Source organism: Agelaius tricolor, unplaced genomic scaffold, assembly GCF_023055355.1.
Source record: "Agelaius tricolor isolate 1412-34295 unplaced genomic scaffold, bAgeTri1.0.p SCAF_1, whole genome shotgun sequence".
NCBI classification, from domain to species: Eukaryota; Metazoa; Chordata; class Aves; order Passeriformes; family Icteridae; genus Agelaius; species Agelaius tricolor.
This window is the reverse complement of record NW_027269261.1, coordinates 50,537,307-50,562,271: the sequence shown is the minus strand read 5'-3', so window position 1 is coordinate 50,562,271 and position 24,965 is coordinate 50,537,307. Positions and strand designations below refer to the sequence as shown.

The 24,965-nt window shown below is 37.4% G+C and overlaps 1 protein-coding gene across 1 annotated transcript in view; it reads left to right on the top strand.

Moving 5' to 3' along the window:
- Positions 1 to 24,965, top strand: part of MAP3K5 (mitogen-activated protein kinase kinase kinase 5) — a 98,452-nt gene that overhangs the window by 62,335 nt on the left and 11,152 nt on the right. Inside the window, exons 12-24 of the mRNA XM_071433704.1 lie at positions 3,719 to 3,768; positions 7,808 to 7,903; positions 9,332 to 9,413; positions 10,851 to 10,984; positions 14,870 to 14,997; positions 15,941 to 16,077; positions 16,692 to 16,797; positions 17,761 to 17,918; positions 18,397 to 18,574; positions 19,386 to 19,406; positions 20,478 to 20,655; positions 20,750 to 20,918; positions 23,749 to 23,934. Of these exons, the coding sequence (XP_071289805.1) occupies positions 3,719 to 3,768; positions 7,808 to 7,903; positions 9,332 to 9,413; positions 10,851 to 10,984; positions 14,870 to 14,997; positions 15,941 to 16,077; positions 16,692 to 16,797; positions 17,761 to 17,918; positions 18,397 to 18,574; positions 19,386 to 19,406; positions 20,478 to 20,655; positions 20,750 to 20,918; positions 23,749 to 23,934 (1,623 nt within the window). The remainder of the gene's footprint in view (positions 1 to 3,718; positions 3,769 to 7,807; positions 7,904 to 9,331; positions 9,414 to 10,850; positions 10,985 to 14,869; positions 14,998 to 15,940; positions 16,078 to 16,691; positions 16,798 to 17,760; positions 17,919 to 18,396; positions 18,575 to 19,385; positions 19,407 to 20,477; positions 20,656 to 20,749; positions 20,919 to 23,748; positions 23,935 to 24,965) is intronic.

The window sequence follows — 24,965 nt, the reverse complement described above, 5'->3', positions numbered from 1 at the left end:
AGGACTAGAAGAAATTTTCTGGACTGTTGAGGTCTGTTCACTTCTGTTGCAGATACTCTCCCCATATAATGTTTCCCATAAAGTGATCAAGCTCTTTCTGAATATTAGTATAGGTTTCAGAGTTCACCAATCATGCTGAGAAGTGGTTTGATAACTCCACTGCAACTGTAGAAGAACAAAGAGTAGAATATTGCTGGTGAAGTGAAAATACCTTAAGTCTTCTAGTTTTCAGTCTGAATTTGTTGACATTTCATACACATTTGTTCTTTTGCTAACAAAGTCTTTATATTAAGTGGTTTCATTTCTCTCTCCGAGGTTTTCCTGACAGTATTTTTAAGGAGAATCCTAATATCTCTTACTGTGGGGATTTTGTGTAGGTTTCTTTTTAGGAAAAACAAGTAGGCTTGGTGCACTGGCCACACATGACACCTCATTGCTGTGACTTCCCATGTTCTACTTAGAGTTAACCTTCCTTGAGCATGTGCACTCATATTCCAAAATGTGCATTCATTTATCATTTAGCTACTGGGATATTTTGCTTGATACATTCAGCAATGATATTTTTTCATAGCTGTGGCATTTGACTGCCCAGTTACCCTCTGTCTGGGAGAAGGATTTGAATGTATTAGTCTATGCCTGTTTGGTGTTCAGAAGATAGGTAGCATGTTAAACATCTCTTTCCATTTCCCTCTTCTCCTTCCTGATGTCAGGCGTGTGTATTTTCTGCAGAATAGTATTTTCCTATTTTTCTGGCCTAGTCTTAATCATTGGCGTTAGACATTAAGTGAACTCCTTGTACTTTTGCTCTGGCCAGGATCCTTACTGTGGTGAGCTTCTTGAGTAGCCAGGAGGCTGAGTGATAGTCTGTACCCTGTGAGCCATCATACCCATTGAAAGAATGCAATGGGAAATTTGATTGTTACACCTTCAGCTGTACAATTATGGGCTGTTGCAATTGTCAGAGTCCTTAGAATCCATCAGAAACCTCACAGGGGAGGGACCAGAAGAATTTGGAGACACCAGCTTCCTTTTCAGCTGAATATAACCAGTATAGTATTTGTCTTTGCTAAGATATTTTGTGAAGGAAAAGGATGTATTATCTGTCAGTCTACTGCACAGAGGAAGACTCATACTTTTGTCCTTAGTAGCCTGAAAACAAGCATTTTTGGGGTTGATTAAAAAGCAAGCACCACCTATCTCTGCTGCAAGGGTGTGTTAGACAGCTGGGCTTGGAAATGTCTTCATCTATCCAAGTTCAATCTAGCAACCATAGGTCTGTCAGAGCTTTAGCAATTCCTGCTTCAGATTTCAGTTCATTTTGGCCCATAAATTCATGGTTCTACTTGTTTTCCAGAGTTTGGTCAGTGCTCCAAGAATAAGATCTGTGAGTTACAAAGTGTATGAAATTCCTTTCATGCACAACGAAGCTGAATTTCCATTTCACATCCAAACTGAAACTCACTGGAGTCTGCAGCTGGCACTTTTGTATTAAATAGACAAATGACAGTCAATACCAGGATAAATAATGTAGCCTCTTTCTTTTCTATTGCTTTTTTGCTATGTATTTTAATATTTATGTTTTTAATAATACTGAGTTTTAGATAAACAACTGCCAAGAAAAATCAGACAGCATTTTATTTTGTTGAAGGCACATTACCTTTGCCTTGCAATTCCCTAATTTTAGCAGCCCTGCCCGCATGGGGTTAGAGGAATGCAGCAGTGCTGTTTGTAAGTTTGAAATAGAACAGCCTGTCTCTGTTTTGCTTTGGCTTCTGAATCCATTTTGAGTTTTGTTTTGGGTAGTTGATGATTTTTTTGCCTAACCAAAGAACAGATGCTGAATTTGGATAGCACGCCTTGTATATTTACTCCAATGTATTCAAACCTTGGCATGATCATGAAGGGACATAACTTTTATGTTATTTTATTGCTTGAGAACTTTGTGTGATAATTAAGATTTAAGAGATCAATTTCACGTAGATGACAGGTAAAAAACCAATACTAATGCTTCTTGTTATGTTTCTTGAGCATTTCTGCTGCTCAGGATGTATATTTTAACTTACTTAGATTTTAGATTATTCCCAATAGTGGGAATTGGACAAACACCAATAGCTAAGGTCTGAAGAGAGTTTATAAGCATGGAAAATTGGAAACTAGCAGATTTTGTAGATGAAGGGAGTTGTAATAGGATATTCAGAAACCCCTCCTTGTAAGCATAGGGATTGAGTTGATCTTCCTTCATGTGAGAGAACCAGACAACATTTCACAAATGTGCCATAACTAGCATCAGTTAGTACTTCCACTTTAAGATGCAAATCCAGCTTTTCCTAATATTGGACTACTCTTCTGTTCCTTTACCCCCTGAAAGAAACCCTTACCCCATTTAACATTGAAGAGATATGGAAGTTACTGCTTTTTACTTTACACTTACCATAGTTATGGAACTTGTGCATCAAGAAAGATGTTTGCTTGATGTATTTTTGGTCCATTGTGTTAGGCATTCCATATTAGCATCACAACATTTAATATGATTTGAGCAGGAAGGAAAGAATTACAGAGGAGGAAAAAATTGATGTAGGAATCATGATAGAAAGCTGTTATAGCTGGGAGAGTAATTTCCACTGTCATTTTCTGCACATTGTGCAACTATTTCAGTGCTGTATCTGTTCTGACTTCTGTATCTTTCACTATTCATTTTATATGCTACACATTTTTGAGTCTTCTTTTGGAATTTGATTTTGTTAACATTTGATTATGTTTCTGTTTGACAGTATGCCCTTGCTCAGATCACTAAAATGACAAATGAATTTCAGCTTCAGAAAGGAAAGGTTCTTCAAATATGGGACTCATTGTGATGGGATCCCAATGTTGCCAGAGCTGTGAGGCGGTGTAATTCCACCTTTTCCTGAAAGGAGAATGTTTTCTTTAGAAGATACAAAAGGCTTCTGTTTGCTACAGTAAAGTTTTAATAGAACATAAACATAGAGCAATATAACTGTCTACAGAGAACTCAGTTCTGCTGAATGTGACAGCTGTAAATCTAAAAGGTCTGAAAATAAATGAGGCCTGGCCCTTTGTGTTTTCATAAGGTGGCTTCTTTCTTCCAGCCATGTTTTCACTCCAGCAGCTCTTAGGTGTTTTGGTGCATTTTTATCGCTCTTTTCTGGATTCCTAGTGAAATAGTGTTCTTTCTGTTTCCTTGGACACTTTGCCTTCATATTTGAGAAATTCTTTCTACTTTTCAAGAGTTTTCTACTTTGCTCTCCTGCATTAGGCTTTCTACTTGTAGTTCTCTCCACATGTCCTTCCCCTACACCAGGGGATTGAATGTGCAGAGCAAGCTCTCATTATTCTCAGAGGTGGAATATTTCCCCCCCTCCTTTCCTGAGTATCACATGTGATCCCTAGTTCAGCATCTGAACAAGAGTGTACTGGCATCTCTTCTGATCTGGTCTTTTGAGTGTTTTCTAGAGTAGTAAATTGTGTTTGCAGCATAAACAGTGAAATAACCCAAATTCCTTCTATGTCAACTTCTGTTATAGGTGAAAAAAAAGCACCTTGAAAATAGGTGTTAACAAATAATGAATAAATAGACTGTTGTCATTTGAGTGTTTCCCCTTCCATCTCATGAGTTTCATTCTAGAAGATATTTCTACTGGCTCTTCATATAAAGGAGGAATATTTTGTTTGTTTATTTGTTTTTTACTGTGTGTTACAGAAAGGTATCCATGAGTGGAACTTCTGTGCTGCTTCTATTAGGGGAGTAAGGTAAGTTGTTTCCCTTTTTGGTTTTGAAATAAAAGGAGTAATTGAATGAATTTTGTATTATGCTGCTGCTGTGGACCTTGGAGTGACAGTGATATTTTATCACTGCTGTAACCTCTTGCAATCTATTCTTTGCCTTGGTCTCTTTTTTTCTTTTCCCTAGGATTTATCCATATTTGTCATCTTGCAACTTTCCACTTTCCTTTTAGTGTAATTAGATAAAAAAGGTCCAGAAAACTTACATTTTTAAAATAGTCATTGCTCTGTTCTAATAATAACTGTTCCATACACAGAGTTGTTGCTATGTCTGCAGGACGTTTTTGCACAGATGGATGATTATTTTTCCTTCCAAAAAGTAACTTTAAAACACCAAACTATCAATAGGCATGAAAATTCAATCCTGTGGGATTCAGCTTATTTTAGGCAAAAATTGCAACAATATGCTTTGTTCAGTCTGGTTTGGGTTTTGGCTACAGTATGTTTTTGTGTGCTTCTAAAAAAAAAAGAGGGAAAGAAAGAATTTATTTATTTATTTACTGTCATTTGGGTTTTCCTTCCCCTTATTAAGCCATGCTGTGGTCAGTACAGTTTCTAGTGCAACCTCCTGCTTTGGTTATTTAAACTGTGAATTATAATTTAATTTTTCAATTGATTTTCCAATCTGTTCATCTGAACAGATGTCCAAAACAACTCAGATGACTTTATAATGAGCCAAGAGTCACTGTGAATTCTTAGAGAACTCTCTGGCTTCCTCCATGAGGAGCTGCAGGGGGAAGTATTTATCTTATGCAAGCATGAAGCTGAATGAGGTTTTTTCTTCTTCTTTTAAATATATGCAAATTTCTGATCACTTAATTTTTCAGTGTTCTACAGAGTTTTTTTCCTAGTTTTATGAAGGCAAGTATTGTTTGGAGTGGGTGAGTCTGCAGAACTAGGCCTGCTTCTAATCTATTTTTGTATCAAGACTATTTTTGGCTACTTTGAGGCTCCTAGACTTAAAGCAGTCTAGGAAGGGGAGGTTCCCAGCTTTATAAAGATTCTCAGCCCTTCTAGACTAGTAAGAGTCAGCTTTAGAAATGCAGCCTTAATGTACAAAGCAGGTCTTTGTACATGATCTTGGAGGCTTTTATGACAAAGACCTCCATAAATATTTATGGTACTCCATAAGGAGACAGCAGGTCTGAAGAGACACCTGGCTTTGAAATGGCTCACATTTTTGGTAAACACTTCAGAGCAGTGACAGAGGGTCACTTCTTCTGCATGCCGTGTAACAGCCAGTATAATCAGCATTTTGTTTCACAAGTAGTAGGATTCAGCTCTCAAGAGCTGCAAAACAACTTGGAATGTATGTGGAACTCCCTGAGCAGAACAGTGCTAAATCACACTCTGTATGTGGGAAGTCATAGGAGTTGGCTTTGGAGTAAGAAACTCATCGATTAGCGGTTTGTGTGCCAATGTAAATACCTCTGATTCTGCCATATGCCCTCTTGACCTCTTAAATACAAGTGTTTCTTATTGAATCAGCCCAGAAACTGCTGTTATTCTTTAAAGGATTTATAAGAGCTTTTGGAACATGGCTGTTTCTTCAAGGTACTTTGCATCTTAAGTTATCAAGCAAAGTTCCTACTCTTCTGCAGAGCTGGCAGCATATGAGCAAGAAGGTAGGAAATTTATTTTTCCAATGGAAGATTAAGTGGCTGTCTGAAGTTTGGTAGACTACAAGTTGGCTTTTACTCACTGTTCAGAAGTTCTGGATTATGAAATAACCACTACTCGTGTTGTTTCTGTGGGAGTGTGCTTCAGAGGTCTGCATCCTGTTTCTTTTGTAGCTCAAGAACTTAGACAAGCTTGAGACAAGGATATTTGTTTTCCATCCCAAGTTCTTGGAGCTTTGAATCTCATCAGACTACTTAATTACAACAAGAGGTGCCTGTACTGCTAGACTTCTCAAAAACACACTGAAGTTCCACACAGCTCCTTTTCTGTGATTCCTGCCAGTGTTCACCTGTTGAATCTGCTGCTTCTTCTGAAAATACTAGTAATCAGTAGTTACAGCATTTGCAGTATTTCTTATCCACTAAGGGGAGTTCTGGATGCACATGAGCTGGGCACAAGGCCATGCTGCTCTTGCTTCCCTATTTGTTTGTGGAGTTTAGCAAATTCAGCCCCAGTTCTGCTGTCACAGATGTAGTGGGTACTACATCTGCATGGGCACTGTCAGAGTGAGGCATTTCCTGAGCAAATTATCCTGTGTCTTTTTATAATTCAGGTGATTTTTAGTCTTCCTTTTTCTAGTTTAGCTTTTTTTCTCTTTTTTTTTTTTTTTTTTTCCCCAGGGAGGAAAGCAACGTATAAGCAACGTAAACCCTCACTTATAGGTCTTAAATATTTATGAATTTCCCTGGCCTATGTGTACACTCCACATTCTTACCCTTTTATTCAGTGCTGTGTTTGTCAGTGGTTTCTGGGCATGTCAGGTTTCAGCTAACAATTTAGTCAGTCAAATGTTTCAATGCACATGGAAATTGAATGAGTAATTCTATTAATATCAGTTACTCCAATTCTAGAGAGTTTACTTATATGCTGGAAAAGCTTGAATTAAAAGTTAGTTTATAAGCTCAGGATGGTGACTGTCTCCCTAAATGCGTGCACTAGTTAGCATTTATGAATTTTCCTAACGTAAAAATAAATGAGTCACCACACCCAGAGACAAATATTCTTACAATGAAGCTCACTCTTTTCATAAGTAGCTTTATGAAGGGCAGACACCCCAGCTTGTCTAAAGAGTCATTTGTTCATCAAAACTTAGAGGGTTTTACAATAGAGCAACCATGAAGGAGAGCAAGGATCAGACAATCTTAAACACCTATTAAAGGCTCAAAATTCCAAGTATTTCCTGATACTTAAAAAAATTCACCCTGCTACATTAATCAAATCATCAATCCTTTGGCAGAACATAATACATAATTCTACTTTATTGTGCTACAAATTAAGTAGTAACATGATGGCTGTCTTGATCCATCTAAAATAGATTGATTTCACTAGGACTATGGATTTTTTCCAGTATATTAATAAGCGTAATAAGGAGACTTAATTTGTCTTGGTTTCTCAAATACTGCATTATTTTCCCTTGTGACACTTCTAGCCATTTCCCTTCGTCCTTTTCCAATACAGTGAGAATCAATTATACTGCATCAGCTTGACAGCTGGCACTCAATATGTAACAAAGTTACAGAAAGAGCTATTTCAAATTACATTTAATATTTTCTATAAGGAGCGGAGTAATGACATGCATATAAAACAGTTCTGGTGAATGAATATCTTTGCACGAACTGCCGCCTACTTGGGGTGGAAAACTGGCAACTGTACAAGAGTTTGCACCTCTTCTGGTTTTGCACTGAGACATTCATGCATCCATAAGAAAATGGCATACATGCCTCCTCTTTTATCTTTGCTCTGCAGTTATAGCAGATAAAACCAAAACTTGAAGGAAGACGTGAGCGGGCAAGTGTAATAAAGTAATTCACCTCATATTTAGATCCTGACTTAATTTAAAAACACTTTTCCTCCTTACTATCAAGGTACCAATTAACAAGGAGCTGAGTAGAAAATTTTGTGTCCAAAACTGAGCTGTGGCTGATGTCTAAAGCACAAAGAACTCTTCATTTCAGTTCAAAGTCTAACTTTCTAATATGATGCTTAAAGGATGTTTCATTCTGGTTGCAGGAGTTAAAATTAAGGCCCTTACCTAAATGTACGGAAGACAAAAATGTCACAGGTCAATGGAAATCTTCCTTTGAATTTCTTTGCTCCTACTATTTGTTGAGCAATGTGTAGACTAGCAGGGCAAGCTGAATGATAGCAAACATCAGAATGTGAACTTTGGAGGATACAAAAGAGTCATTTTACAATAAGGAAAAGCTATGTATTCTCAGATTTAATCTGGTGCTTTCTGATGTTAAACGGGTTGATCTGTATGGTTTGACAAAACTGGTAGAAGTCTAAATGCATCTTTCAATAACTTTCTTGGCCATTCTTTCAGCATTTCAAAGTTTGAAGAACGATGCTGTTTCTTGTATGTGCTGCACAACTCGGATGACTTTCAAATCTATTTCTGCACAGAACTTCATTGTAGAAGGTGGGTCACAGTGTTATTTAAAAAAGCCATGGCCTGTGATGGGATAGATCCCTGCACACACAACAGGGACTGACTGTTTCAGAACTATGGTGAAAGTTGATCTGAGCATCCTCAGTGATCAGTGTGTTTTGTGTTGAAGCTTAATGTACAGCATCCTGTGTACCTTAATACACTGGAGATCTGATGTATGAAGGGTCAAAGAACAAGCTCAGGCAAACATTAGAAGCAAATACAATTATAAATCTAATTATTTTTTACACACACCTTTCTGGGATTTGTATTGTAATACTTACAATATTATGGTTTACTAAAAGTGTGTGCCCCCAGTTCAACAAAGCATCCTAAACTTCAGAAGGACTTATTGAAGTGGGAACATTGGAGTAACAACAAAGTCTGGTCAAGATTTCTCTGTAACTGTAAATACAGCTTTACTTACAATTAAAAACCAACACACTTGATTTCCTTTCTATTAGCATATGTTTACATAAATAAGATTGTACTTCTGTCTCTGCAGGAAAATTAGCAAAGCTTTGTTGCACAAGATTAGGGGTGTCTCATTTCTCTAAGCTGTGTTTCTGCTCCATAAGCTTGAGGCTGTGGTGTTGAATTGATCCTGGAAGCGTTCCCAAAGGAAATTTCACATCTTTTTGTGCTAAAACGGCTGCAAATTTGCCTAAAAGCACTGCAGTGCTCTCTATTAATGACTGGATCCACCTCAAAGCCCAATCTCTAGCTTGTCCTTCATCCATTCCAGTTCATATAGGTTCTTGATGTTGTTCATTCCACTTCACATCTGAGCTCTTCTGAAGAGATAAGTAAGCAATACCTTAGCATGACATGGTTTTTGTACTTGCCTTCTTTCAAAAGGGTAGAATTTATAGTAGTATTTTTTTAAATGAAAGGTTATGAAATCCTTTCCATTCAAGGAAAAACTTGAAGCTAGCCTTCCTACACTACAAAATCTCTTCCAAATGTAGCAAAACTTCCTGGCACTTCTCATGATGCTTCAGTGCTTTCAATGGACATAAAGAAATGTGGTGTAGGATAAGCATTTCAACTGAGCTGTGGATTTTGAAATACTAATTCCACTAGTAATTTCAGATATCATGGATTTTTTTGCACATGCAAAAGGAGTAGAAAAACTTCAGATTTTGATGGCTAAATAACCATGTAAACAAAATTTTTCTTCTGCAAGAAATGCAAACTTGAATACTGAATTTATACTGGCTGTATAAGTTATATGGATTCTCAGATTATATATACATTGTTATTACATAATATGTAGTCATATAAAATAATAATTACTGTACTTAATTCCTCTCTTGATTCCTTCATTACTTTGTTCCTATACTGTCTCAAGTTACTGTCTCAAGTTACTGTCTCAAGTGTGTGTTTGCTTTTTTCCTCTCCTTTTAATTTTTGGTACAGATTTTTTGACATGGTGAACAGTATCACTGAAGAAATGGGGAAGACTACAGAGGAAGGGGAATGTGATGGAGACTCTCTAGAGGTATTTGTACTTTTTTTTCTCTCAACATACAAAATTATGGGCTTCTAGTCTAGTACTTCACTGAAGTAAATTATTCATTCCTTTTCTAGGGATTAATGAAGTTAATTAGTGAAGTTACTGTTTACACTGTGTTCTCACCTGGAGTTTTATCTGGACACACACACAGTTGGAGAGGGAGTACCAGACTATTGGGTGCAATTGCAGTTCTTAAGGTGTTTAAGCCTTCTTTTAGGTGGCAGGGAGCAGAATAGAATACCTAAGCCCCTGTCCTATCATATGAAATTCTGGTGTTTTGAAGCTCTAGAGACATCCATAACTAACTGAGAGAGTCAGTGCTGTGTGATGAATACAGACAGCTCTCTGTCCCCGTTTTGATGTTAGCATTTTATAACACATTTTATAACATTCTCTCTCTGAAATCAGAGATTGAACACAGGGAAACCACTAGGGTGACTTGGGGCAGAGAAAAAGAGCCTCTGTTGAGAACCTTAGGGTGCCTGTTTGTTTATTTTAGCAAAAAAAAAAAGCAGTGGGTGACTTCATTACAGTGGTAAGTATTTTTGCAGGAAAAATAGCAATGTGCTAATGGTCTCTTTACTCTGTTGAATAAAAATGTAATTTAATAATGAAAACAAAAAAAATGAATTAAGAGGCATGACAACCATGAGAATAATTCATTGTTGAAACAAACTACTAAAAGAAGTAGTGAATTCTTTCTTTTATTAAAAAGATAGCTGTCTTTATATGGAAGAAAATAAAAAAAATACTTTAACTAGGCCTAAGCTACTGGGTTTAGCACAGGAGTGAGCTTGTGAAATTCTGTGTCTGCGTTACACAAGGGGACCCATTGGTAATCTCTCTAACAAATGTTTTGGGGCTGGCCTTAGGCTGTTTGAAATTCCAACTCAGCTGAAACCACGCTTAATGCGCTGCAGTGCTGACTAACCTCCATTGGCACAGTCTGCTGGCAGACCTGGCAGTGTCAGAATTGAGGCTGTGCTGGTTTTGGAAGCCGTGGGGAGGTCAGGAGAGCCCCTGGGAGGAGTGAAGTGTGTCCTGCCTTGCTCCCTGTGCCCGAGCAGGAGCCGGGCTCTCCGTCTGGTGCACAGTGAGTGCCCTCTGTTGTCGGCTCTGCTTGTAGAGCTCCTGCTGGCAGAGCTGCGGGAGCTGCTCTCTGAGACGCGATTTGGAACTGCACCGACTGGGTACAGCCCAGCTCAGCTCTTCCCTGAAAAGGCTACCTCAGAAGCCACTGGGGAAACATTGGTGTGTCTGCACAGCATCCCAGTTGTCATCTTAAAGTGTTATTTTTCCTTCATCCTCTGTGTTCTGCAGAAAGCTACTGGCATCTTGGATACCTTAGTTATGATCACAGGGTTAGATGGAATAAGTGTTATCCTTCTGCTCCATTTCATGTTGTTGTTGTTTGCTCTGCAGTATGATTATGAGTATGATGAGAATGGTGAGCGAGTCATTCTGGGAAAAGGAACGTACGGCATTGTGTATGCAGGACGAGATCTGAGCAATCAAGTCAGAATTGCAATTAAAGAAATCCCAGAGAGAGACAGCAGGTATAGTAACTCTGGCTAATTCCAAATTTTGGGCATTACATGATGTCATCATTAATGTGTTCAATCAATTTGCTGATCAGAGTGCCTCTTTGACAAAGCTGCCAATAAATTACCTGTCTGCGGTATATAGTAGTGTTCCCTTTCTTTGTAATTAAATGTTTCCAAGTTGTGGAGTAGATTGTGATCACAATTGAGAATTTAGATGTTTGCTGGGTTTGGTACTAGTGTTTTTTCTTTGAAACAAAATAAAACTAAACAAAAAAACCCACTGAAGTGCAGAATATTACTTCAAACACCTGGTCATGAGCCCTATCTACCTAGACATACTCTGGCATGTCCTCATAAAAGACCTATTGAAATTCATTATTTGTGCAGTCCTTTAAAATTCTGGGCCTGAATTGTTGATAAAGACATTTTTCTTTCTTGTTTTTGCACCAAATATTTTGAAGCCTCAACATTAGAATAAATCATGTGGAATAATCTCTTTGTTAATTTTTTTTTAATGCTGAGTGTCTCTGTATGTGTAACCCTTTCTCCTGTATTACGTTTTCCATGTAAGGACCAGCCACTTCATGTCCTTAGTATTTGTGTATATGAAGTCTACCGGTCTTCATAGTCTTATGCTATTTTGTATACGCAGATTTCCACAAATATTGTGATAAAAGTGATATGAAATCTAAAGAGTTTCCAAGGGAAACTGATTGTATTAAACTGTCAAGCTTAGCTCAGTTTCTTCTTCATGGGTCTATCTTTTTCGTTATTCTGTTCTGACTTATTTTTTCTTTGATGTTTAAAAATTAGCCCTTCTTGATCTTTTGGAACTCATTTATAGATTGGCTGGTCAAATGGATATGTGGTTTAATAATTTCTCCATTCTCATAATCTCTTAAAGGTATTAGAACTTAGATTATGGAGAGGGGAATCCTTCCATCCTCTATATTGTTATTCCAAATTGAACTTCAATATATGTTATGATTTCCCAGAAAGTATGGCCTTATTGCATAAAATAATCTGTTGACCCAAAATAGTTGCAAGTTTTGTGTATGTTAGAAGAAATTTTCTTTTAACAACTGTGATTAATAGAAAGATAGCCTGAATACAGCAGTAACTACTTCAAAGAAAAAAAAATTCAGATTTTTCTTCTCCAATACACATTTTAAAAGAATTTTTAACAGAAAAGGTTTCAGGTTCAGTGTGCAAAGGGTACCACAAAAAGAGATTGTTAGGAAGCTGTTAGTCTTTCATCTAAATATTTAGAGGCTTCCAGAAAGAATTTCAAGTATTATTCTTTTAATAGCAAAGTAAGAAAAATTTATTAATTCATTTCTGGTTAGTTGTAACCTGATCTTTTCACACCTTGAAAGAAGTCTATAGAAAGAAAACAATCTCTGAAGTTAATTTGTATTATTTTATAAGTAAGAATTACCACCTTTTGAATTTGTAAAAAATATATAAGTTCTGAGTCAGGCAGGGCTGGAAATTAAAATATTTCTATGCAAAAAACAGTGAGTCTTCAATTTTGCTATATGTTGAATAAAAGCTATTGAATAATATACTTGTCAGGAAATGTTAGACTACAGAGACGCATTCTCCATTCCAACAAAGAGGAAACTAGGAAAAAAAGCCAGGACAGCTGTTTGAAGGAAAAAGCATCTCCTGGAAAACTCAGACATAAAAAGGAAGCCTACAAAGGGTGGAAGCAAGGACACGTAGCCTGGGAGGAATACAGAGAAATTGGATATTGTGTGAGCAGCCAGGGATCAGGTTAGGAAAGCAAAAGTACCTAACAGAATTAAATCTCGCCAGGGATGTCAAGGACATCATGAAAAGCTTCTGTAAGTACATTGTGATAAAGAAAGGCTAGGGAACATGTGGACCTTCTCCAGGAAGAAACAGGAGGCCTGGGTATCCAGGATATTAGAAGGCTGAGTCCTCAACAATTGCTCCAGCCACACCACCCAAGCCACAGGAAGCAAGGGTAGGGATTGGGAGAATCAAAAACCACACTCTGTAGAAGATCAGGTCTGAGGCCATCTGAGGAATCTGAACATGCACATGTCCATGGGGCCTGAAGAGTTGCATCCATGGGTTCCCATGGACCGGAAAAGGGAAATAACCCCCCTGTTTTTAAAAAGGGAATAAGGAAGACCCAGGGAACTTAATAAAGGTTCCACCTCTCTGCTGATTTTGATCATGGAATAGGTGCTCTTTAAAACTGTGTTAAGGCACATGGAAAATAATGAGATGATTGGTGACAGCAAACGTGGCAACACTAAGGACAAATCACACCTAACAAATTTGTTGGCCTTCTGTGACAGGGTTACAGCAGTGGCAGGTAAGGGAAGAGAGACTGACAAGGCCAGCTCGGAAAAAGCCTTGAGCAACTTGGTCCAGTGGGAGATATCCTTTCCCATGTCAGGAGGGTTGAAGCTTTAAAGTCGCTCCCTAACTCCAACCATTCTATGATGATGATTAAGAATTTTTGTTCATACCATTTAAAGTCTTCTATTGATTAAATTCTAAAACAAAAAGTGCTTCATCCTAGGGAAAAATTTTCTTATGGCTTTACTTTATTTGAAAAATTATTTTGTTGCTCAAGTCTCAACTGTGCTGTTTAAAAGTGCAGGAGGAAGAATTATAATGGTCTCTCTGCTGCTGCTCAGAATTAATATCTCATTAGCAGAACTCAGGAATACAATCTTTGATTTTGCATTTCTGTATGACTAACAATGTAGTCAGAATATTTATAATCATGTGGAGAGGTAAGACAAAACTCAAATTAGTTTTTAGTAAACGGACTCAGAGTTGCATAATCATACTTTTCATTAACCAAATAGTTATTTTCTACAACAGTTATTCTCCAGTGGAATTTTCAGATGATTACATTTTTTTTCTTTTCCCTACACCATATTAAGAGTTCAACCTCCACTAGTAGCTTGATGCTCTTTGAGGGAGAGGTGATAAAAGGGAGTGAAAGTCACAGGTACTTTTCCCACAACAATCTCAATTGCAAATGCTGCAACTACTTTTCACATTTGGACTGACAGAAGGAGGTCAGTGTCCTTCATCTATTTCAGCTACCCTGAAAGTGTTGCCACAGATGTTAGTGCTTTAGAGAAGATAGCTACCGGACTGTCAGCATATTGTCTACATTTTGCCAGAAATACACAGAAAATACACAAAATCTGGCAGCTGACCCACCTCCAAGGGAAGGATTAGGGCAGGCCTAAGTTAGGAAGAGTCTCAGGATGGAACTAATACATTACCTCAGCACATCAGCTGCTGAATTCTGGTGGTGTTCAACACTGGAGACAGATCCTGACTCCAGAAACTTTCTTGCCAAAAAGGCTGTTGAAAAGCATATCTCTTAAAAGTACTTTACCTTGGACTAAATTGAATTTGGTAAAGTTGTTTCGATCTGTTGTTTTAAATATATCTTGATTAATTATTTCTGTTTTCTTACTCTGATGCCCCATCTAGACTTCAGCAAAGGCTTCTAACATAAAATTTAAATGGTGATTAATTTTCATTATTGAACTGTTTTTATTTATACACTGGCTTTATAGTTTACTAGTTCACTTTGGCACCAATATGAATCCAACCACTTTCACAACTGTTCTCTTGGAATTAGAGTGGAGTGTAGTTTATTTTTCGGAATTATTTTTCCTCACTCTATGTATGTTTGTAACATTTTGTATGTATGAATACACAATATTATATTTTTTTATATGTTATTTGTATTTACATATGAACACATAATATTTTAGTATGTGCTGGTCACAAACAGTGTTGTTAAATTCATTTAACAAATACTCATTTTCAAAGTAAGCTGTTTCAAGGCTTTTTTTACCAAGGTGAAGAATAAACTGCTTCTTTGCTTTCCAGGTACTCCCAACCTCTGCATGAAGAAATAGCTTTGCATAAGCATCTCAAACATAAGAACATTGTCCAGTATTTAGGTTCTCTTAGTGAGAATGGCTTCATCAAAATATTCATGGAACAGGTGCCAGGTGGTAAGTTTTGGGAGAAGACTGGTTTGGTGGTTGATTGGTTTTTTTGGTTTTTTTAGCATTTTAAAAGTATAAAAACATATAATAGGGCCATGAGACATATTTCATACCGATGTAATATTCTACAGTGTCTCTTTCTGAAATCAATTGGGAAAACTGTGTCTTCAAACTGCTTGAGTAGTTAGATATGGTGTGCTACCAATAAATCTCAGATCATTGCTATAGTAGTTGAGCTCCATTTACCTACAAATCAGTGATGGACTGACCTTGGCTGGATCCCAGGTGCCCACCAAAGCCACTCTGTCATTCTGCTCCTCAGCTGGATAGGGGAGAGAAAATGCAACCCAAGGCTCATGGGTCATGATAAGGGCAGGGAGAGATCACTCATGAGTTACCCTCACAGGCAAAATGGACTTGACTAGGGGAGACTCATTTAATTCATTGTCAACCCAATCAGAGTAGGGTAATGAGAAATACAGCCAAATCTTAGAAACACGTTCCTGCTACCCCTCCCTTCTTTCTGGACTTAGATTCACTTAGGATTTTCTCTTCTCCTACCTTTGGTGCAGGGGGATGGGGAAAGTGGTCAGTTCATGGAAATTGTCACTCCTTCCTCCTCAAGAGGAGGACTCCTCACTTCCTTACCCTGCTCCAGCACGGATGGGGTCCCTTCCAAGAGAGACAGTCCTCCATGATCTTCTCCAATGCAAGTCCTTCCCATGGGCTTCAGTTTTTGCAAACTGCCCAGGGGATACTGATACTCTCTCTTTAATTGCACAGGCCAGTGGTGATGCAAGAAAGCATTTGACTGGAGAGGACTTTGGTTATAGACAAGATGCCTACACTTGGATTGGGATTGATGCTTCTTGTTACTTTTTTACCTTTGGGGGAGAAAGCAGAATTTAATTGGATTTTTATTCTCACTTTTTGCTCTCCAAAATTACAGGCAGTCTTTCTGCTCTTCTACGATCAAAATGGGGACCATTAAAAAATAATGAGCAGACAATTGGCTTTTACACCAAGCAGATTCTTGAAGGATTAAAATACCTCCACGATAATCAAATAGTGCATCGAGACATAAAGGTAAGGATTTGCAGAGAATTAAGCCTGACAGTGTTATGTAGCTGCATAACCATTTATTTACCCTGTAATTTAAAACCTTTTTTTCTGAAAGCTCTCTGCTATTCTCAGCCATGGGTTACATAGGTGAACCATTGTTGATTTCAATTTGCACCAACAAAATATGTTGTTTTTTTTTTTATTTTAGGAAAATTCTCATAGAGCAACCTAATACATGACAAAGTAGATACTTTGTTTTCTGGTTTCAAAGACATGACTGAACTTTCATAAAATCTGATTGAGGTGAAGAAGATTGTGGATCGTATAATTAGCAAGTTCTTTTCCAAGGAGATTGCAGATGAAAAAGTGCTTGTCTTGTTTTTTAAAAAAAAGCCATTTTCCCTCTTTTAGTATTCTTTAACTTGAACTCCTTCTGGTAAGAGGGGAAATTCACTCTAAGGTGAAGGTTTTGTTAATGGGATTGCATATGGCAGGAACACTATTGATTTCTCTTTCATCTCCTCTCTTAAGAAGTCACTTACTTAGTAAAGAGTGTGTTGTAGAAATAGGTTATGCAAAAAGTCTTAGATAAAGGGTCTGCAGAGAATAATAATTGCTCTGCATGTTCTTTTCCTCAGGGTGATAACGTGCTTATCAACACATACAGTGGAGTGTTAAAGATTTCGGACTTTGGAACATCAAAGAGACTTGCAGGAATCAATCCTTGTACTGAAACCTTCACTGGTATGTTCCCAGAGGAGATTTTTCTTATCCTCACTCGAACTGTGTATGTAGGGTCAGAATCCACAGATGCTGAACTTTCATTGACTTCAAATCAGTATAAAAGGTTACTGGAAGAATAACTTTTGGAGATATAATCTTAAGCTACACGCTGTACTTGTATGCACTGTTCAAAGAGAGTGCTGTTTTGGATGTTCCACTTGTGACATCAAAGTCCTCTACAACAGAAGAGCTGTGTCTCTCCTGTGCTTTATTTGAGTCTGTCTCCTTTGTGCATGTAGCTTTTTCATCTTGCTGATCTTTTTCTTTCATGATTGGCTTGGACATCCTGACTTCATGGCCAGAATTGCATATCTGCAGAACCTGTCATTCAGTTACTCCTCCCTCTGCTTGATAATTTGATTTGGGTGTTAAATCATGCAGTGACACTGCATTAAATAGTTATGTAAAATGAGAAGTGGCTGTTACTTTAATTCCATCCTTTGCCCTTCCATTGCTTCTGAAAAAGGAACAGAGTGCAGGATGATGTGTCACATTAATTCCCTTACTTCAGAAGAAAATGTTCATCTCACCTACTCTTTTAGGTTAAGATCTCAGGTTTCTCTTCCTTTTCCTCTCTGGGTACAATTCAGAGTTCTTTCCCATATTTTAATCTTAAGATATTAAAAAAAAAAAAGAAAGCTCTCTTTGATCCAAAGCTCATTGAAACATTTAGCAGTTGTCATTGACATTGAAAAGTGATTTCCAGATCATTGGATGATACCAAATGCTTTAATATATTGAGCAGTATTTTGAGTTTTATATAGAATGCATGTGAAAATTTTTGAATTTTGAATAATAAAAGGAGATTTTTTTAACTCTTCTCATATTGCTCACTCCTCAGTCATTTTGTTCCTCTTGTCTTTTAGCTATCTATTTGCAGCATTATTACACCTAAGTAAACAAAAAAGAGTGTGTTTTAAACAGGTACCCTCCAGTATATGGCACCAGAGATCATAGACAAAGGGCCACGTGGCTATGGGAAGGCTGCAGACATCTGGTCTTTGGGATGCACAATCATTGAGATGGCTACAGGGAAACCCCCATTTTATGAACTGGGAGAACCACAAGCAGCCATGTTTAAGGTCAGATATCTTTTTCGTACAGCTGAGTCATATTTCTAAACATAGGAAATCTGATGACTGTTTTGGAGAATTAAAGGTTGCAAGAAAGGGAGATAAAATAAGTGCTTGGATTCTCTTAAGAACAATAATCTGATTCACCTGAGAGGGAGCACTGTGTATTTTTGAATAGATTAGTAGAAAGATAGCAGATATTCAGCAGCCTGGGTGTTAAGAAAAAGCACCAAACTGAGAAAAAGAAACAGTTCTCTGCTTTGTGAAGAGCCTCTACTTGCAGCTGTGGGGATTTTTAAATGCAATTGTTTATGCAGTTTGTAATAGTTTGGTTTTTTTTCTCTGAATTAATAAACTAGTTGTATAAGGTTAATATTAAAACCTGAAAATGATATACCACTTCTACTATCTAAACAGTTTTTTGGTGTTGTTTAGTGTTTGGGGGAAGAACAGTTCAGGCCATTGTTTCTCCCTTTATTTGTCTCAGGTGGGGATGTTTAAAATACACCCAGAAATTCCTGAATCCATGTCTGCAGAAGCCAAGGCTTTCATATTGCGTTGCTTTGAACCAGATCCTGATAAACGAGCTTTTGCTCATGAGCTACTTATAGATGAATTCTTGAAGGTTTCAAGCAAGAAAAGAAAGTCTCCTTCAAAGCTCTCAGGTAAGCATTGCTAAATTCAATCTGGAAGTTTCCTCTTGCCCATGTTTCCTGGAACTGCCGATTTAGTCTTTAAGGTGAACACAGTGGATCTCCATCCCATGTGAATGCTCAGTTGTGGCCTTCTCTACTAGCAGCTTACTGCAGAAATGCTGTTGTATCAGAATTCTGTTACCATGTTGTCGCAGAAGTCAATTTATAGAAATATTTCTAGTATTTTTTAAAAGTCTGTGATTTTGTGCAGCTTTTATGGTTGTTGCATTTTTGTTTCATTTTTCCCTCTTTTTAAATTTGCATATGTTTTCATTGAAAGTATATTTATATAGAGTATATTTTGTGTAAGGTTAGAACAGGCTATTAAATCTCAGTGGAGTTTTCTACATAAGCAGAATTAATCTTTGTCCCATAGCAAATGTGCATACACTGCATTATTTTTGTTTCATGAAATTTCATTTCAGGAAGTGTTCATTTCCTGTAGTGTTCTCAATTATGGAAAGTAGCGAAGGAGTTTTGAGAGCAGTAATAACATATTCTATTGTGTGTAGATATATACTTGGGAAAATATCTTCTGTAATATTTTTAGCATGATATTAAAGAAATAAAAATATCAGGTAAAGAGATGATAGTTGATGATCACTTTTATTGTGGTTTCCACCCCCTCAGAATAAAATTAAATTGCAATAGATTACACTTTTGGAGACTGCAGCCAGGAGAATTGAGATAATCCATAAAAATGGGAAGTTACCCTTTAGACTTTTCTCAGTTAATTTCAGCATATTTAACTTCCTTTTTTCTCTTTCCTTTTCTCACACAGTCCTTTCAGCCAACCAAAATGGTGAGTTTTAACCTACTTCTCCATCAAAACCATAACTGTGTAGATACTGTAGTTAGCACTTATCCTGGTATAATTTCTCAACACTAAAGAGATGGAAAGAGAAGTGGTCACAATTGTGAAGATAAGTGACCCTTCTCTGTTAGGAACATCTAACTCATTGTGCATATCTGAAGTACTGTTTTTAATCCTACCAGACTATGGCTTAATTGTGCAGGCAGGTGGGTGATACAGGCTTGTAGGGCTGTGCTGTCATTTGTGGGGACTTTTGGTGGAAACCAATGGCTGTTTTATAGTAGCCACAGAACCAAGGTTTATGGAGAATGATAGCATAGATTTTTATTAGACTAAATTCTGTAAGTGACAAACCAGAATGCATTTGGGACCCCTTGTCAGACCAGGATACAGGATACTCCTCTCTTTCAGGAAATTAACTGAGAGAGTGCAGGAGGGAACTGAACACACACATAGTTACCTTCATGCTGAATTGATATTAAAGTACATTTTGAAATGTGCGTATGTGAAATAGATATGAGTAGTTTCCTGCAGTGGCAATGTGTGCTCTGGATTTAAAACTAAAAGTTATGACTTCACTGCATGTTTATTATTATTAGTCAATGGTTATGAATTAATTAAACTTGTACAAATGAATTTGATGAAGAAATGTATCTAATATCTGTTTTAGTATCTACACTTATATGTAGTGTATGTATAAATATATACACCCATAATATTAAGATCTTGGAAGGTGCTTGGACGACTTACCCTGTAGAAAAGTTTTCCTATTGCAGGAAGTCATGATAGGGGATGCACGTTCACTTCAGTGTTGAAGTTCTGTGAATGAACTCGCAAGAAGCCCAGCATTTCCATCTTTCAGGAATAAAAACATACCTGAAAGATAACTCTATTCCAGACAAAAAAGTTTTAGGTGTTTTTTGTCAATTTTTCTCTAATATTTTGTGTTTGTATGAGGGAAGGCTGGAGTTTTTCTGTCTCCTCTGAAAAAATAATCTTCACTTCAAAACTCTGATGGCATTATTAAATTCTAATTTCTTAATATTCCTATACAAATAGAGTATCTTCGGAGCATATCCTTACCTGTCCCTGTTCTGGTGGAAGATACAAGTAGCAGCAGTGAATATGGTTCTGTCTCACCTGATACAGAATTAAAAATTGATCCATTCTCTTTCAAAACAAGAGCCAAATCCTGTGGAGAAAAAGATGGGAAGGGAATCCGGTCCCTTTTTCTGAGGTAAAGAGCTACCTGACATTTTTGTTAGACAGTAGATTAGGAATGTGTGCATCAGGATGGTTTTTGTAATGTTTCTTTTCATTGTGTTTTTCAGCATCCCAGATGAACATTTTGAGGATCACAGTGCACCTCCTTCACCTGAAGAGAAAGATTCTGGGTTTTTCATGCTGAAGAAGGATAGTGAAAGGAGAGCCACCCTCCACAGAATATTAACTGAGGACCAAGAGCAGGTGGTGAGGAACCTGATGGAAGCTCTGACTCAGGTAATTTCAGAGGGCAGCAAGAATTTTACGGAATTCTAAGACTTCTCTGCAGTTACCTGGAACTCTTGAAATTAAACATAGTAAAACAACTAGAAATGAAGTTTGATTAAACTAGAAAGCATACACCATGTAAGCTTTTTTTTTTACTGTTTGATTTGGGCTATTAAAAACAGGCTTTGAAATTGTTCATGATGCATTAAATAGGCCTTTTTTGTTTGTAATTACTATGTATATACCTGGGTATTAGTACTGGCAAGACAACAGAAAAACATGTTTTCATGATACTCTATTTTTCCAGTGCTTTTCAAATTTGAGTAACTCATATACGGTAGATGATCTCCAGGAGTGGACTATCTTGACCCCCTTTTAAAGTTCTGTGTTCTGACTGACTGGTTTGACAGAGGGAGGTTTAGGTCCTTTGGCCTGCTCTGGCCTTATGTTAGGCTATTGTATAGAAAAAATGGGGCTGATGGATACACCATTGCCTCCTAGCCAACAGCCAGAACAGGGGAAAGAGGGGGCTGGGAAGAAAACAAATTGCAGCTATCCTTCAGTGTGGTTGGGAGCACGTAAGGAGGGAAGATGTAGTAATTGTGAGAGCTACAACAATTAACAAAATAATTGCAGAATGACCTTTTGGCACTCTTTTGTGGGGATGATTCATTATGATGATGTATCAGTTCAGGACAACACTGAAGAAATAACAGATCATGACCTCACTGCTAAGTGTTGCAACACTGTAATTGGATGACAGGATTTTTTGTTCTTGTTTGTGTGTGTGGTAGTAGTTAATTAATTCACTTCACTCTCAAGGCAAAGTATTGCTGGTCTAAAACATTTGTATAAAACATGACAACTCATCTTCTAAAGACACTAGTGTTTAGAAACTGACACAAACCAGTATGATTATTATGCATGTAAATGGAAATGGGTGACATGCAAACAAAAACAGCTTCTAACTCTTGGGAGGGGGAGAGAGTAACCCACAGTTATCCTAGTAACTACAGAAAATATTAAAAGATAAGGCAGTGAGAAAGACATTTGTGATCTATGCTTTGTGAGAGTGTTGTTGTAAAAGACACAGTTTTTGCATGTGTATGCAAGTAATAATCAGTGATTGTGAGAGGCTGAAACTCAATCACAAATCCCAGAGAGTGAGCTCAGTGTTTCATGCCTTTCTCAGCTTGGGCTGGAACAGCTTGAGAGAGAAGCAGAGACACAGAATTTTAGAGCCAAAGAGTTCAAAACTCATGTTCATGTGACTGGCTGCCCTTCAAAAGGATGCTGAGCTCTGACTCCCAAAGACTGTTTTCTCCCTTGAGAAATGCAAGAAATTACTAATAGAACAAGCCTGGCTTGCTTGTTGGGCCTCATCAGGGTTTAGGATTTCATAGAGTTTTTCTCTTCACAAACACATTTCACAAGAAAGCTTTCAGCAAAGTCATTGGGTTTGAGGGCTAGGGGAGGAGAATGCTCCTCACAAAATAGGTCACTATTTCTAATTAGCAAGTCATACTGCTCCTCCTGTCCCCATGGTGCCTAGTGCCTTGGTGGACTTGGATCCTCTAGTCAAGGGCTATGGTGTGCCTTTACCTATCTGCCCTAATGGCTTTTTAATTATTTACCTGGAAAGAAGATTGGCTACTGCAGAGCAGCGAGAGATCCACTTCTGCGTAGAAAATCATCAGGTGAATTCTTCAAAGCAGATCAAGATCAGAGGCTAGGACCTTTTATCTTAGGTGGATGTTTTAGTCAGTGGTATTTTTGACTGCACTAGAAGTTTTTTTAAGCTTCTTTCTCAATAAAATTATCCTTGTTTCATCCTGATCAGAATTACTTTAGTGTAGTTAAAAGCTCAGTGTTACTGGCAAACAAGAGTTCTTGGTGTCTGGCCAGCCGTAACATTCATGGCATAAAACTGGCAAATGCAATAGAACCAAACACCATATGTCCTTCTTTTACAGAAATCAATGTTGGATATCCTTAGTCTATATAAATATTTACTTTACTTCCTTCAGAATAAGCATCTAATACTTCATGTTGAACTACAACTCTGGCTTAATTTAAGATTTGGCTTTGAAATTGGCATTCACTTAGCATAACTTTAATTATAAGAGCAAATACAGTGTTCTGCTTCCTGGTTATTTAGGCTGGTTATTCTGATGAATGCTTTTGAGCTTTTTGCTTTTGGTAGCTCATGCTCACAAAAGCTTTTAAAAATAGGCATATGAATATTTATACTAGAAAGGTGAGATCTTTGTAGACTTGCTTTAAGAACAGCCAAGTGTAGAAGTTCTGTATTAAGGGAAATTAGGAAATTACATAAGAAACAAGGAGTACCTTTGTAAGCCTCCTGCATAACTTTGACTAATCTCTTCTTTTAAATGCTGCTGTAGGACTTTGCACATTGTCTCTGAGAGGCACACAGAAATTAGAAGCACTGCAAAGCATGTGTGTGTTTGCAATTATGAGTCATTTGTAGTACCCAGTGCACAGTATATTTATTCATATCTTTATTCATTGCTGTACAAAGACACATACACACTACAGTGTGCACACATTCTTCAGCAAATGGTGTAAAATGAAGTCAGCTACCTGCTCAATGAGTTCCCCCCTGCCTGTCCCCAGGGAGCCCAGCCCCAGAGCTCTGTGCTGCTGCAGTTATGCTGCCACCAGCACCTGACCTGCAGCTGCACCTTCTCCTTAACCATAGCAGCAGAGTTTCTGAAAACCCATAGTGCCAGCTGACATTATTGACTGAAGTCTTTCTGGATGTATGTTTCAAAAAGATGACTATCAAAACTATTTTTTTTCCCCTCTCTTCTGCCAGGGAGCTGAAGAACCCAAGCTAAAATGGGAACATATCACAACACTCGTTTCCAGCCTCAGAGAGTTTGTACGGTCCACTGATCGCAAAATCATCGCAACCACGCTTTCAAAATTGAAGCTGGAGTTGGACTTTGATAGCCATGGTATCAGCCAAGTGCAGCTTGTGCTGTTTGGTTTTCAAGATGCTGTAAGTTGCATTTTTACTCAGAAATTTGTTCACCTAAACTGAAAAAAACGAAATAAACCAGGACCAAAGTGAACTTGTTTAACTTCCACCCAGAGCTGCTGAAACAATAATATTTGAGGGCTTTGAAACTGTAATAACAAAATCTGAACCCACAGCAGTGACTTGGTTTGGTTGCCTTGTGATCCTTTGGCAGGACACAGACCCTGAACACTACTGAGATCTTACTGATTAAAGATAAAGCAAGTTCAGAATAATTGTGTGAATATTGTGTCATAATAGTAAGGCAGGAAAGCCTTTTTAAAAAATCTCATTTTTGAAGGTTTCCTGGGTAATAAGACTAACAATAAATGTCAGGTTTATCCTACATAAATGCAGATCTCTTAAACTTCTCTTATAAATTAATGCATTGCCCCCCATAGTAGTCTATCTATCTTGTAATACTATATTAATTCTTATTTTTGGTATTTTGATTAGCAGATTTATGCCAAACTAAAATTATCATTTCAATTTATAATAAGTAGGATAAGGAGGATTGTTACTTTTCTACTGATAATAAATGCAAGATTTATCATTTCCTACATTGAGCAGCCAAACACATGCATGGGTAGCCCTTAAATAGCCAGTTTACAAACAGCAAATGTTTTCTTAAGGTATGTATTTAAGTGTTAGTTCCCAAACAGTTAGGCTTAATTATTAGGATGAATAATGAACATGGGAGGGTGCAGCTGTACTGAACATCACTTGTCCAGACTGAAGTCATGTAGTAAAAATGAAATGACAATTCAGGTAGGTATTTGAGGTGGATGAGCCTTTTAGAATTCAAACCTGGGGCACTCAGACAAGTAGAAGACAAGTCAGGAAGGATGGCATAGCATGTAAAGTGTTGCATAGACTACACTAACAAGATTAGATGCTTTTATTAAAAATAAGTGTTAAATGAATCTGTGAAAGAGATCTTTCTACAAATCAAAAGTTTTTGATTCTTTTGAGTATGTTTTCAGCTCTCTCTATTAATCTCATATTAATATTGT